General features: G+C 38.5%; 1 protein-coding gene across 1 annotated transcript in view; it reads left to right on the top strand.

The window, feature by feature from the left end:
• Positions 1-15,307, top strand: part of SCN1A (sodium channel, voltage-gated, type I, alpha subunit) — a 74,535-nt gene that overhangs the window by 5,553 nt on the left and 53,675 nt on the right. The window contains 5 exon segments of the mRNA XM_009325401.1: positions 2,029-2,147; positions 7,026-7,115; positions 7,924-8,052; positions 8,572-8,663; positions 9,771-10,043. Of these exon segments, the coding sequence (XP_009323676.1) occupies positions 2,029-2,147; positions 7,026-7,115; positions 7,924-8,052; positions 8,572-8,663; positions 9,771-10,043 (703 nt within the window).

Here is a 15,307-nt window from a genome sequence, read left to right as displayed (position 1 = left end):
GCTGTGAGTCCTGGGGGTTGGGGACAGACCTGGGAGGGGAAACTCACCTCCCCGCTTGGGGTGTGAGGCTTTAAAACATTGTGCCAAAAAATCGTTCATCTGCTTGGTTGCTTCAGTATTTAAAATGAAAGCTTCATTAAAGGTCAGGTCATCTGCAGTTATGCTTTGAAGGTCGTTACCTGTAATCCATAACTGGAAGTGTAATTCAGAAACATTAGCTCAGGCTTTATCCCACTGTCCTCAGCTTCATATGCAGTTTCTCCATTTCTGTGCAGAAGTGGGGAAATCAAATACATATGTTACACCATTCCTACACATCTTGAGTTTGTACTCAAGACAATATAAAGTCTCACTATTAATGTCCCTTACTCTTAAGGGGTTTGGTCTGTACAGGAAGTGCAAGGTGTGCCATGGAGAGCTATGGCAGTGAGACAGCTCAATGAAGAAGTCAGCAGCTTCTGGGACAGCTGGGACTGGGACAGCTTTTCCTCAGGGCTTAATCCCTGCTTCTCCTCTGCCTTCAGTACTTGGTATCTGTCACAGACTGGTGGAAACCCTCATCTCCACATCTCTCTCCACCTGCCGGGTGCTCCTAGAGATTTGTATCTGTACTTCATGGGCCATACATACTAAGCTTCCCAAATCTAAGCAGACCGAAGAATCGTCCTTCTTGAACCTCCTTGACATATTTTCCCTGTCCACCAGCCTTCCCAGAAATAGTCTTGTAGTCCACTTGCTTACAGTCTTGAAGCGATGCTCGATGTCACGGACACCAGAAGAGACCAACATACCATTTCCCACACTTCCACTGTCACTCTAGTTTACAGCTCACTTCATCAGCAACGTAATGAAAAACAAGGAGGCTTTATCATAGTTTATTTATGAAATATACAACTCTTACAAAACAAAAAAAAAGCAATTTTGGACATTTCTCTTGGGCAGATTCTTCAATACTTTTAATTCAGTTTGAATTTAGGCTATAATCCTTGTATCATCCCTTCCACTGCATGCATTTCTTCTGAGTTACTGAGCCTTCCTTCTGCAGTGTTTTTCATTCTTTTCTGATTGATCTTGCAGTTGAAGAGCACCTTAGTGCCACAAAGAAACCTGACAGTCCACATTTCCCATGCTGTAGTGTTAATGCTGTCGCAGCCATGATGGCCTACAGTGGAAGCAAAGCAATGTTTGTAAGGTTTGCTCTCATACCATTTATATTTGGCTTACAGATTTATTTGAGAAAAATAGACAAGCTTTCAGCCTACAAAGTCTTCTACAATTCTCCAAAGTAAGGCTTGCGTGCCTTTAAGTTTATCTGAATTTGATAGGCTCTTTAGCTGTTAACATTTAAATTTAACATGTATGTTCTAGGAAAGTTTCACACCTGCAAACCACAATTGTGCAGGTTGGTCATCTGGGATGTATCTCTTGCTCTCCTCTGGTAAGGTGTATTCAGATGCCCACAGTCCTCAGAGATCTACCTAATCATGGCTAAATGTGTTACTGCTATTTCCCTCTCTCCTTAGCACAGAGACCAAGAAACAGACTAGAATAAAAAATACAAACAAATGGGTAGTCTATTAAATCAGTTTCTATAAGGTTTTCTCTTACTAACACATCATTAACATCCACAGGTAAGGTTTCCCTGCTTATGGCATTTCAAACAGGAAGGGGGAGTTTTCTATAGGAAAACATAAATAAAATTATAATTTTAGTTAATCATCTCTGCACCTTTTTTTAAAAGAAACACATCATGTAAATGTATCATATTACTATACTGAGGTTGTTTAATGAAGAAGTATTATAAAAACATTCATTAATTAAATGTTCTGTATTTAAAATTATATCTTCATATGTCAGGTACATCAGGTAAGTACTGGAAATAAGTTTTATATCAAAAATGAGTCATGGTTTTGTGTATTAGCTATTAAAAAAGTTACAAGTTTGGTGATTGGTCACTAGGAACAGTTTTAAAATGAGCATCTACAGTGAACACACACTTATAAAATGTCTTTTCTTTCTCTTTTTCAGACCTTTATAGTATTGAATAAAGGGAAGGCAATCTTCCGATTCAGTGCCACCTCTGCCCTGTACATTTTAACTCCCTTCAATCCTCTTAGAAAAATAGCTATTAAAATTTTGGTACATTCATATCCTTTTTCAATGGTGGTTCAAAATGTTACACACTGAAATCAAGAAAACTCATAACTCTCTCTATTTTATTGTAAATAAAGGTTTTCATAGGCTTTTAATTTTATTTTACAGGGAAGACATGGTAAAGTTTTATAAATACTAGAAAATATGTATATATCATATACATGCATTTTAGCTATTCTGTTGAATTTCAATACTTCTGCTGTACAAGTCTGCAGATGGATTTAAGACTCCATCTTGATCAATTTTTCAGAAAAGTTTCTTCAGATTTATTTTAACATTGAAATTTTTGCGTCCCAGATTCTTTTTTGTACTATGAAGACTATTCATAAAGTAATTACATCTTTTTTAAAAAAAAAATGCAGTTTGTGCTCACAAATTCCAGAAGAGCTCTCAGTTTTGCAAGCAATTAGGCAGATACGCAACTGCTCAGGAACAGCTAGGTCGGGGGTATATTTATATTGTCTTTTAGGGGTCCTTCTGAGGCCATCCTCAAATCAGCTTTATAGTCTGTTGCAGCAGCGTGCCTGGAAGCCTGGTTCATGCATGCTGAATCTCACATTCCCAAACCTGCCCACTTGCACCAGAAGCCTCTGCCAAATTTAATACATCGCCAGAAAGCATAGGCAGTGGTCCTGCCGGCGGTTTGCAAAGCATCTGTACGTGCAGGTGGTGGGCAGATTGGGGGACCATAGCTGATGGGATGGTGCACAAGGTAAAGTTTTAGACTAGGATGGGGGATTGGTGGCTGATGTTCATAACAGGTTGATGAGAATTTCTAGCGGGTGAGGTTTTGGTGCACTCTTCTTGCAAAACCCCAGCACTGGGAAAAGTAGTCACCAAATGAAAACTTCAGTGTGACAGTAAGACGTAGTTAAGACAGAAGCCTTAGTATGAGAGACTGCTGGCAGAATCATCTAGGTCTTTGGAAAAAGGAAGAAACAAGGCTGATTGCTGCTGACTCAGAAGACCTCTGAGCTCCCTGGAAGTTAAGGCAGTGAGAGAAGGGGAGGAAGGTATCTGGAGAGGAGTCAGGGAGCATTTGGGGACGGTAGCTAAGGGACCTGACAGAGACCTACAAACACAGTGGTAGTGATGCTGAGAAAACGCAGCCAAATACTGTCAGATTGAATCCTCTAAAGAATGCTCATCTATTCAAGTTGTAGACTCTGATTTACAATACCTTCCAACCCTGCATCTGTGCTAGTTGTGGGTAATGTTTTTTAATGGCGCACTGATTACTGCATTTGGTTTTGGTTTTAAGTTCCTCCTAATTGTATTCAAAGAGTATCCAGCTGGTCTTGATGGCAGTCAGAACAAAAGCAATTATAATAAACAATATGCAAGTCCAATGTTTTTCCTTCTATCTATTAACTGATTGTGTGATCATGTAATTTAGCTCTATTATAGAAGGAGGTTTCCTTTCACTATATGGACTGATTTCTTTTCCAACCAGCCAACTATGGGGTGGGCTATTTTTATCTTAAATATAGATGTAGGGTTTTTTTAATTTTTTTTATCTTAAACATAAGAATAGATGCATAGGTTCTTTTTTTTTCCTTTTTTTTTAATTCTGTGTAGTACAAACACTGCAAATATGAATGTGTTTAACTGAGAACCACATAATATATTCCATAATGCAGTTTAGATTTCAGCTGCTTATACAAGGTTAGCTACCTGTAAGAAAAAGATTAGGGGGTAATGTTGCTTATTATTTTCAATAATCTTCTGACTTTTATCGATAAGCTTTACTGCCTTCGTGTTTTGAAGTGGGTGTTTGGCATTTTGGCCTTTGTAACAGAACTGTCCCTTTCACTTTCCGTGTGAAAGATGTGTGTTGAGCGCCATGAAATTGGTTGGAAAACCTTCATCTGTACATCCTCCGAATTCTCCGAACCTCTGTATAGGGCGCTTTGATCACATGTGCCGACACATGGTCAGGTGTTGCTCCCCCTCCAAAGAAACAGTCTGTCTCTTCCCAGTGCTCAGACACTTTCCCTGCAATTATTCTTCCTCACTGCCGGTACCTATTGTGATACCAGATACAGGAACTGGTAACAGCATGAATTTCTCTCTCTCATGTTCTGCTGACTCACCTCCTGGTATTCTGCCCTTGGTTTTTTTTTTTCTTCCCCTTTTGCCTGCCTGACTTGAGTTAAGGTAGAGTGTGGAACTGAGGGGGCAACACAAGAGTGATGGGAGATGGCCAGACTTTGGCAATTAATAGGAAAGGATGAAAAGGTAAGAATAGGTGGGGGGTTGAGCAGACAAAAAAAGGGAGGTAGCAGTGGCTGGAGCTGCAGAGTACAAGGAGTGTTAGAAAGGAACAGGGGTATGCTCTAGAGAAAATGCGGTGCCTGCTAAGAACCCCTGTGCTAGCCTTTGGAAGCTGAAATTAGTGTTACTCAGTGTGGCCTGACTGCCAGCAGGTACCTGTGAAACCAATTGGCAACGTTTGTTTTTTCCAATCTACATCTTCCACCAAGTCCACACAGGTGATAAGAGACTTCAGCTGCTCCAGTAATTGATTAGCTTGAGGCTGTATAGTGTCTCTAACCGTACTGCTTGCCTATATGGGAAGAGTGTGAAAAAGATGGTACATTTCCATGAAGAAGTCATCATAGATCAGAATTGTTTACCTATGTGTACAGCTGAATTCTTATAGAACATAAAATAGTAAATTAAAGGAACGGTGAGGTTGTAAATCAAACACTCAAAAGGTGGAAGAAGAAGGAAAAGAGGCACAGACATTGAATGTGTCAGTTATGAGATTCCCATAAACGAAAGCACAGCCAGAGTTTAGATTTCAAAATATGTTAGCCCTTATTGAGCATCTGCTCCCTTTGAGAGCGAACAGCACTTTGGCCATGCAGCTCACAGATGTGGCGAGCTATGTACAGAGTAAGCAATGTGCAAGGATCTACCTGTGGCCTTTGTTATGAATGATACCTAGCTGTAAACACGTAATACACTGCATAGGGATAAAACCTCAGCTCTCCTAAGAGGACATGCCACTTCTTTAACTGTTTTATGAGATTACTGAAGCTGCAGCCAGGCATCTCCCAAGTTTTTCAACTACCAAAATGGATTCTCTTTATTTAAGGGAATTTCCCAGTTATATTAAGTCAGATTCTTTAGAGCTGTCTGTGGACTGTGAGGACAAGCATTGTAAGGCATTCTAACCATTTATTCTAAGTCACTGAACAATGATTTTTACTGTACAGAGCTTGTATGACAACATGATCTTCAAAATGAGTTAAGTCACTTGATGAAAGATATCACTATTCACTGCTTGGTCAGGCATTTAGACAAAGATCACCCACCTATCTATGGGAATCAGGCAGCTAAATCCTTCCCTGTGATTTGAATGTTTACTTGGAAAGATATGCTGAAGTTTGAATTGTTCAGCAGCTGTAAGCAATTATCTTAATGTTTGCACCAATTTTCTGCAAAGTTTAGGCTTAAATGTTACTTCTCTTATTCCTCTTTCACCTAGAGTGAAGGGTTGGGTTTTTGTTGGTTGGGTTCTTTTTTTGTCCGTGGCATAAAAATATACCCGAAACAACAAAATGCTATCTACTTGATCTAAAAAAAAAAAAAAAATTAAAAATCCTGGGCTTGTATATACAAGTTTATCTGTAAATGGCTTTCTTCAGTATAAGTTAGCTTCTTTGCTAGTTATGTCGATGCAACTCTTTTTAAGGAAGACATTGTTCAGAGAGATGACTAGAGGAAAAATTAGAGTTGAGTTAATCGTTTGCCATAAAGGTGTAGTGTTTTTTTTTTTTTGCTGCCATCATGTGGCCATTTTGAGTCAGGTTTTGGTCTAGTTTGGTTACTTCAGTATTTCCAAATGTTTGACTAATTGAGTTTACTTTATTGCCCCAAAAAGGGAAGGACCACACCGTTTGTAGAGCCAGTGATCTCATAAACCAAGAATATCACATTGGGTGTAATGAAGCCCCAGTGGACTGTCCCACAACCCTACCACAAGCCCCTTTGAGCTGTTAGTCTGGGTTTCATAGTCCCAGGATACCTAATTGTTCCTTGCTGGAACTCTAAATAAAAATTAATTTTCATTCTAATCTTCACCAGTTTTCCATGCTTTTCAAGCAATTGACCACAAGGTACTATTGAACCATTTTCAAATTATAGCATTGGTAGAACAAGAGATGCTTCTTTTGCTGCTAACATGTTTTGAGAGAGCCCCAAAATAATATTGGAAAATTATTCACCTTAATCTGTGAGCTCTCTGTGGATTTCTGTTTCACTGACTAAGGCATGTACTGCTAAGCTAGTGATAGGGAAACATGGAATACAGTCACTTCAGCAATTAAAAACAGTATTCTGTGTTTTGTTTTGTGTTTTTGACAGACTGGCTGTGCTGGGTGCTGGGGTGGTGTGTGCTTTCTCTACAGCTCTGACTCATGGTAAATAGGATAAACTTTTTTTACCTTGCATATGCCAACTGTTGAGTTTAGTACCAAAACTGTAGAAGTGAAAGACTAACGCTTATTCAGTCATGTCAGGTACTTAAGTAAAACAGTATTCTTCTGCAAGTTATTTTGGGTTTGGCTGTTACTCAGCTCACGTTACCTCCCAGGCATGTGAGAGCCGTCTCCTTCGCCTTTCAGTACCAGCTGAAAACAAAACATGAGGACATCAACAAATCAACATCAGAACATCAACAAATCGAGACTAATATTAAAGTTTAATGTACTAAAATGAAAACTACCAGGTTAAGCAAAATACATGTGCAATGTTTACCAACATCTAAAAGGTTTGTGTAAGTGGCAATATTCTACTGTACTTAAGATATATGGCTGATGTGATATTGTATTGATTACTACTGTGTTTTCCTTAACTATATCTACATTATTCAGCATGCTTATCATGTGCACTATTTTGACCAACTGTGTATTTATGACCATGAGTAACCCTCCGGACTGGACAAAGAATGTAGAGTAAGTTGCATATGTTATTTAAAGATATCTTTGACTGTTCCTCTAGGAGCCAGCATGCCAGTAACTGCAGTCATGTGTGCTGGCAGGAACTATCATGAGACACTACTACTATTTCCTCTCTAAACTATGTAGAAATGTTGAATAATTATTTAAATCTCCTTCTAGTAGAATGACTGGGTAGAAAAAATGAAAGTTGTTTACAGATAGTATTCTACTGAGATTCCACTAGTTTTCTCTCATCTTCATGGTTTAGCATCTACCCAGTGTTTTTACTCCTGCTTTACGCCACTGCATTAATAGCAGAACCATGGCCATCTATTTGTACACGTCAGTTAAGGACAGCATATAAGCAAAAGTATTCCTAAAGTGAGAATTCAGTGCATGCTTGCATTTGTCCCTTTTTAGAGTTAATACTAGATGGTTTAGGTGTTAGTGATTCAGACAGTTTCCAGTAACTCATGTGCTCACAACTTTCTTGGTTAATAATAGCGGATCTAGTGTTGCATACTTTTAAACTGAGTATCACAAATAAATTTTTAATATATGTCATTTATTTGATGGATTTATTTATTTTGATTTATGTACAAGATCAGGACTGCTGTACTTCAACAGCATGTCACAACTAATGCATGTAAATACACAAGTATATGTGATGAATATAATGTATTTTTGAAGAAATTGCTTATTTACTGTATTTCTTTTCCAGTTTTGAAATAAAAACCTCTTTCATTTGATCATCAGGTTTCTATCAGAATACCAATGTAAACTGTTGTTACTTATCATGATTAAATTTTCCTATATTTTACAGGTATACATTCACTGGAATTTACACATTTGAGTCACTCATAAAAATCATTGCAAGGGGCTTTTGCTTAGAAGATTTTACTTTTCTTCGAGATCCATGGAACTGGCTTGATTTCACTGTCATTACCTTTGCGTAAGTTTTTGTTTTTTGCTTTTTCTTTGAAAGTGAAGGGCAAAAAAGGGCATGAAATTAGTATCGATACATATCAATTTCGTTAAATGGAAATTCTTGTATGGATTTACTTTTGTCTAAAAAAATTTTCACATTCTAATATGCATATTTTGATATAAACACAAATACTGCAGAAGCCATTAGTACAGCTAGTATTAGAGAGGCTAATTTCATGTCCTGCATTTTTTTCTCTGAGCAGAAAAGGAGCATCCCTTTGACTTCATTCTCCAAACTTACCAATCTAGTCTAGATAAATTTTAGGCTTTCAAAGTTAAATCACTGTGATTCACTTCAGAGACATTTAATTTAACTGAAGGCTCTGAAAGCATATTAATGCAAGGCAAACTGCAGTGAAAGGTAAACCTCTGACTGTTGCTATTTAATTTTTTGCTAAAAACGCCAAAGCGGTCTTGATGAAAGACCCAAGTAAGTAGCATAAACTTTGCCTAAATTCTGAATAACTGTGATTTAATCCTACAGGTATGTAACAGAATTTGTAAACCTAGGCAATGTTTCAGCTCTTCGAACTTTCAGAGTATTGAGAGCTTTGAAAACTATTTCTGTAATCCCAGGTAAGAAGTAACTGGTGTAAGGTGTTAGGCCCCTTGTACCTCCCAACTGTTCCTTTTTATCCTGTCATTGTGTTTGTGTGTGAACTCCCCTATTACAGATATGTGACAGAGTTTGTGGACCTGGGCAATGTCTCAGCGCTGAGAACATTCAGAGTTCTCCGAGCTTTGAAAACAATATCAGTCATTCCAGGTGAGAGCTAGGTTAAACACTGAGGCTGAATTTAATTCACTGAAACAGAATTCATATTTTTTAAACATAAGTCTTATTTCTTTCCACAAAAAAGCAGGAATCGGAAGATATTAGAATTCACTGAAATCTCTGATTCATTGCTTTTTAACATGAGCTCTTTCCTTTTGAAATCAGCCTTTGAGTTTAACAGATTCTTGCATGAGACATTGCAGTACACAGCGTGTGTGGTTTGCATCGTATGATGTCAAGCTTTCTTCTCCACATTCAACGAATATCAGTAACCCTGAAGTTTTCTTACCCGTGTGTATCTTACCTACATGATGTTATGTGGTATTTGTTGTGAATATTTGTGTCTAAAAAATAGAACTGTTCGAAATGTTGACTTAGTAAGAAGATGAAGGAATAAGATAATAAAGAATAGCATGGGCATTGCATGGGGGATTTATTATCTTAAAATTCTACGATTTTCCAAACCATCTCCAGTTTTATAGCATTAAATTTTAATCCTATTTATTGTTGAACAGGCTTTTTACTACTGTCTTCTAAATCTAGTATGTTATAAAACTGATAGTAGCAAAGGTTTGGGGCAAGAGGTATTGACAAATAAAAAGAAAGAAGACATTTGTGTGAGATTCATGTACAGCATGAATAAAAAAAAGTCACTTGTTTTAGCGTTAAAACAAGTGTTTTGAAATATATGCAACTCATTCCATTCACGGTTTCAAATGAACATAAATTTCAGCTATTTATTAATTTTCACAAGTGAAAAAGTTCTTCACAAAAATGTTATTTCACAGACATTACAATCATTTATTTGGGCTTCTGCATGAAATCTATAACTTTACTGGGAGACACTGTCATTTTTATGCTTTAAAAAAGCTTTGAACATCAGAATAAAAATTCCTTTGCATTTGCAGGCTTGAAGACTATCGTGGGAGCCCTAATTCAGTCTGTGAAGAAGCTCTCGGATGTAATGATCCTGACTGTGTTTTGTCTGAGTGTATTTGCACTAATAGGGCTGCAGCTGTTCATGGGCAACTTGAGGAATAAATGCCTGCAGTGGCCTCCAGAAAATTTTACTCTGGAAACAAATATTACTTCCCAGCTAAACAGCACCATAGGTGAAAATGGTACATTGATTAATTCAACAGTGACTCCATTTGACTGGAAGGGGTATATTGAAGATGAAAGTAAGTATTGTCAGCATAATTCTGATTGAAGTGATTTGTGGCTGACCCAGTTCTTAGAAACAAGGAGGGGAAGGCATGATACATATAGTTAAGACGGAGCAGGAGACGTGTTTTCTCTCTCTCATAGATCTGCTCCAAAGGCCAGCACAGAAGAGGGAACAAGTAATGTGGTCTCTGTACTTGATACAGCTCTTTTCCTCAGTTCCCTCTGCCAAATCCACATCTCCCCCGAGCCAGAAAGAGGTCCAAAGGAGTTCTTAAAATTACTTAATAGTCTTAAACATTTTCCATTCCCATACTCCAAAGCAAGATCAGCAACAGACTGCTATGTCATTTCTGACAGATGTCAGAGAGTTCTGACATTCAGTGAGGACTCCAGTGATGGAGTCCTAAGTATTATTGCCATCTATCCATCCTTGTGCTTCACTATCCTTATCAACTTCACCACAGGCATCAAATCAAATTATTCCCTATCATTAATCACTGTCTCAGAGGTATTTAGAGACTATTCTTATGTTGCCATGCCCTGTTCTCTCCTCTTTCAGTCTTCTTTTTGTACACTAAGCAACCCAGATCAACCTTTTTCTCCTACAATTTATTTTCCAGATCTTGATCTCTCATCTGGATCCTTTCTTGTTCATAAACATCCTTCTTAAAGTGCAGTACCCATCTAGGCATTTCTCCTCCACATGAGGCATACTAAATAGAGAAGGATTATGTGGTAGCATAGTAACTTATACTTCTGTTTTATATATCCTAGGCTAGGACTTGCCATTGTTTACAATTGTAACATCGTTAAATCCTGTTCAGCTTGTGGTCTCTCTGCCTCCTGAATCTTTTACAGATTTTACCTCATTGAGTTCCCACTTTGTATTTGCACAGTTCATTATTCCAGCCTGAACAGCACCCTATTTTTTCAGACCATCTCTCCAACTGTCCTGGATCTTTTAAACTGTAATTGTTTCCTCAAACTCACCACCACCCTTATCAGATCAGTATCATTTGCAAATCTGGTAAGTGTTCTTTCATCATCTAGATTAGTTAAAACCTTGAATAGCAGCAATCTCAGACAAACCTCTTCAGAAGTTGTTTTGATGCATCTTTCCATTTTGATAATTTCTCGAAGTATGATTTTCCATCCAGTTTTGCTGACACAGAGCAGTCTGGCAAACAGAATAGATATAGAAATGCATTTCAGTACAGTTAAATGTGAGGTTACAAACCTAAGCTCCCTATCCTAAAAATCAGTGCTGCACAATTCATGTTGAGACAGGTTCACATGCTCAGCTTGAGACTGTAGTTGATGGCATACATCATCTCTAACAGCGAAAGTTACTTTTAGAGAAAAGTAAGAACTAAAGGGGAGAGACAGAAAGAAAAGGGAAGGGGAAAGGGAAAACAGACCACAGTAGCCAGCTGCGAAGAGAAGTGGTGCGGTCCCCAGGTGAGTCTCCTCCCCTGGGTATCCTTTCCAGTGCAGCAGTGATCACTCCATAATACTTTTCCCATAGCAACCGTGTATTTTTGATGAGCATCTCCTCGAACTCCCTACAGGTTGTTCCTGCTTACAGTCCTATTAGCACTAATTGGAATGCACTTTGATCAGGGTGGGTGCTGCATGCCTGGTTGGTTTTTAAGCTCGTATATGCATGTTATTAGGTCACCTAATATAAACCAAAAGCTACAACAAGGAGTAGGAAAAAGGGGGAGAAGGAGGGGTGAATCTTACACGAGAGACAATTGCTTCCCATGAGTACCTGCTGCAACAATAATGGGTTTGCAGGTGTAACGTCATGAGAATAACAGCAACATGAAAAACAGCATGAGAACAAAGGAAAAATAATGCCACAGAGGCTCTGGAAAACGTTGCCACAGCAGCTTACGTGAAAGGTTGCAGAGCTGCAACTGGGAGGCAGGATGTAGAAATGCAATTGGAAAGCCCTTAGCAATAGGGAGGCTAAGGCACCTAAGGCACTGTGGAGCAGCTAGGACTCTGACAAATTAAGGCTAAAACTCTGCAGCCAAAAAGCTAAATAGTATCCTGTTCACATAAATAAATTATTGACCAGGAAGGCAGTATTACCCCTGTATTTAGCACTACAGCAGTTGCTACTGGAATCCTATATAAAGTTCAATTTAGATAGAATGTTGAAAAATTGGAGGATGTTCAGAAAAAAGCAGAATGATTAAAGGGTTGGAAAACATGCTTTATACCAAGATAGACCAGGAGCTCAACCTACTTAGCATATCAAAGAGAAGGTTTAAGGGGTGATTTGATCACAGTTGAGAAAAACCTCATGGGGAACAGAAATTTCATCATAGACATATCTTTGATCTAGCAGGCAAAGATGTAACAGGTTCAATAGCTGCAAGTCAAAGCCAGACAAATTTCAAATAGAAGAAAGACAGCTTCTAACTGTGATCACACAGCTGATCAATGACTGAAATGGATTTCCATCTGAATTTCTCAAATCAAGATGCAATCTTTTTGTGAAAACCACTTTACTTGAACATGTGGATTCATGGAGATCCCATGCTACAGGGTATAATGAAGTCTAAGCAAAGTCTCCTAATGAAGACCTAGACCTCAAGGTCAAACTCAATTTTCTGGCTTTTTAACCAAGAATCTATAAACTCAAGCTCTGATTCCATTTGATTTCAAGAAGACCTGAAGCCCCTTGAAAAACAAAGCTGAATTGAATTAGTTGCAGAAAATACTTTATTGAATGGCTACTTGACCCTTTGGTATATTTACACAGGATTTTGTATGTATTATGAAATTTATAATGAAATTATGAGTCTTATTATGAAGTTAATAGGCTTGTCCTTGCTTACCAGCAGTTTCAAAGAGAAAAACTATCTTCTCACAGCTTCCTGCTCTCTTCTTCCAGGTGGGCAGACAGGATACAGAAATGGTTCTTAAACCAGCTGTATCACAAGGCAATAAGAAGGAACTTACCTGGAGCTCAGAGCAGTGCAATGGCACTGTCTTTTGTAGGAATTAAAAAAGTTTTTATGCCAATAGTTGTGTATACTATGCAAAAAAGGCGTGTAAGCCCTAATTTTGCCACTGAGCTAATTTTTTGAAATACTATTTAGAGAATTAATTAATTAATTAAAATTAATGCTAGATAAGTTTAAGTTTATCTTGGCAAGCTTGCCATAAGCAATTTTTTCTGGGAAATAACATCTTACTATCTATTTTGTGAAATAACAATTATTCTCAGTCATTACCCTAGGTTTACCCAAAAAACTGTAAATTCCTTTGAAGTAAAGTGCTCACCTACCAGGGATTTTTTCCCATTTCCCAATCGAATAAAGGGGAGCGAAACATATACCTTTGATGAAGTGAGGGACTTTTCACATTACTTTGGTAAAATACAATTCAGAGTTTTGCATCTAGTTAGGGACACATGCTTACACTGCTCAGCTTGTGTTGTTCTAAAAATTTTCCTATCATGATAGTATTTTGAGCATTTGTCACGGTTGTATCAGTGCACTCAGAGAAAGCCTGGGTAGCTATTCTTCCCTGTGGAGCTGGCAAGTACAGTGTGCTTACAGAGCACATCTTGTCTGAACCACAGAACTTGAACACAGACCCTATTTTAGCAGTTCAGCTCAGCTGATGCAGTACTGATCATGACTGACTGCTCCATGTAAACTATATCAAGTCAGGTTTGCGTTCTTCCCATCCAACTGCTATGTTCCAGCATGTTTTAATCATGATTAGCTGACATAATGCAGAATAAGATTTGCCTCATAGGGGTCAGCTGTGGTCAGCATCATGTCAGCTAACGTCACTATTTACAGCTGTGTTTCAGCACAGCGCAGTTCTGCATTACATACCAGCCCAGAATGACAGCGGCCGCACGCAGGCTTGTGCACTTTGCAGGGTACAGAAGATTGTACCCTGTAAGACGCAGGTGTATCATTAGATACTGAAATTGAGTCCTTCACATCAGAACAAGGTCTACATACAGCTTAAAACCAAACTTCTCCAAATGGTGAATTTTGCTCACAGGATGGAGAGATGCAGCTGGCCAGCGTACCATATCCCTCCTGCAGCAAATTAATGTGCTGAGCCAGTAGCCAGTAGCTTTTGACACCTCCTCAGACTCAGAATTCATTAGCTTCTGTAGTAACCCTGCTTGGGCAGCACAGCCACAGCCAAGTTTAAACTCAGCTGCACTGGTAGCATTTCAAACAAGATCATTTTAAGAGCATCTAACAGGCCAGTTCAACGAAAAAGAAACCCAATGGGGGGTTTAAATCTTCTCAGGAAACAAAAAAGGTACCACCCTAACTGCGAAGCTGCTGTGCTTCAGAAGTATTGGAAGCTGGGGAGGTGCTTAGGGGAGTATCATCACGTCCCTGCCCTGTCCTTACAGACATCCTGAGGCAACGCTTTTGGTTTCTGTCGGAAATGGGATACTGGGCTATGTGGTCTGACCTTGTGTAAATTGCATCCTTAAGCCTGTGACCAAATGGGAGATCGTTACTACAGGAGGAAGCTTCTCCTGCGATAATTCTTCCAAAATCAAGAGCTTAGCAACTGTAGGCATCTGCTTTGAAGGGGAAAAAAAAAAGTACTTAAGGATACGGTCAAAGTGAATCTTAATAAGCACAACGTTTTGTGCATCATCTCTTTATTCTTCTACGAATAGACAGGTCCATGTCTTTGTTGTTCAAACCATCTGAAATGTCCTTTAAATACAGGATTACTATACAGAATATGGGATGGTTGCCTACAGGGCAATTTGGTGGAACTTACCCAATTTCTCTTTCCTAAGGTGATCAATAATTTAATCATATACTCCTAAAATCCTACCTACACAAGTCGGTGACCGTTGCAGTAATTCTGTCCAAGTTAAATTTAGGTGTATACCAGGGCCTTCATACCAATCAGCAGGCTAATTGCAGTGTGCATGCACCTGTAACAGAGCCATTGGCAGCTGGGTGGTTTTTTGCAGAGCTCACATATTAGATAACTCTCACATGTGTTTGTAAGTGGCAAACTGGAACCCTTGGCAATACTGATCAGAAAGTTTGAAATAAATTATCAGTATATTTTTTTCAGATACAATTTCATTATTATAATAAATAACTGTACAATATAATTTCACAAAGTGTGATTTAGTTCAGTGATCAAACTGAAGGGAGAATCTTACATTTCATCTACATCCAGCAGCATTTGACAGGATTTTTAGTACATTTTGGCATTTTAACAGAAAGTGCTGTGAGTGATAGTACTTACTGCAATCATA

Source organism: Pygoscelis adeliae, unplaced genomic scaffold (assembly GCF_000699105.1).
Source record: "Pygoscelis adeliae isolate BGI_AS28 unplaced genomic scaffold, ASM69910v1 Scaffold106, whole genome shotgun sequence".
Lineage (NCBI taxonomy): Eukaryota > Metazoa > Chordata > Aves > Sphenisciformes > Spheniscidae > Pygoscelis > Pygoscelis adeliae.
Note: the sequence above shows the minus strand (reverse complement) of the source record. Positions and strands in the feature narration are given on the sequence as shown.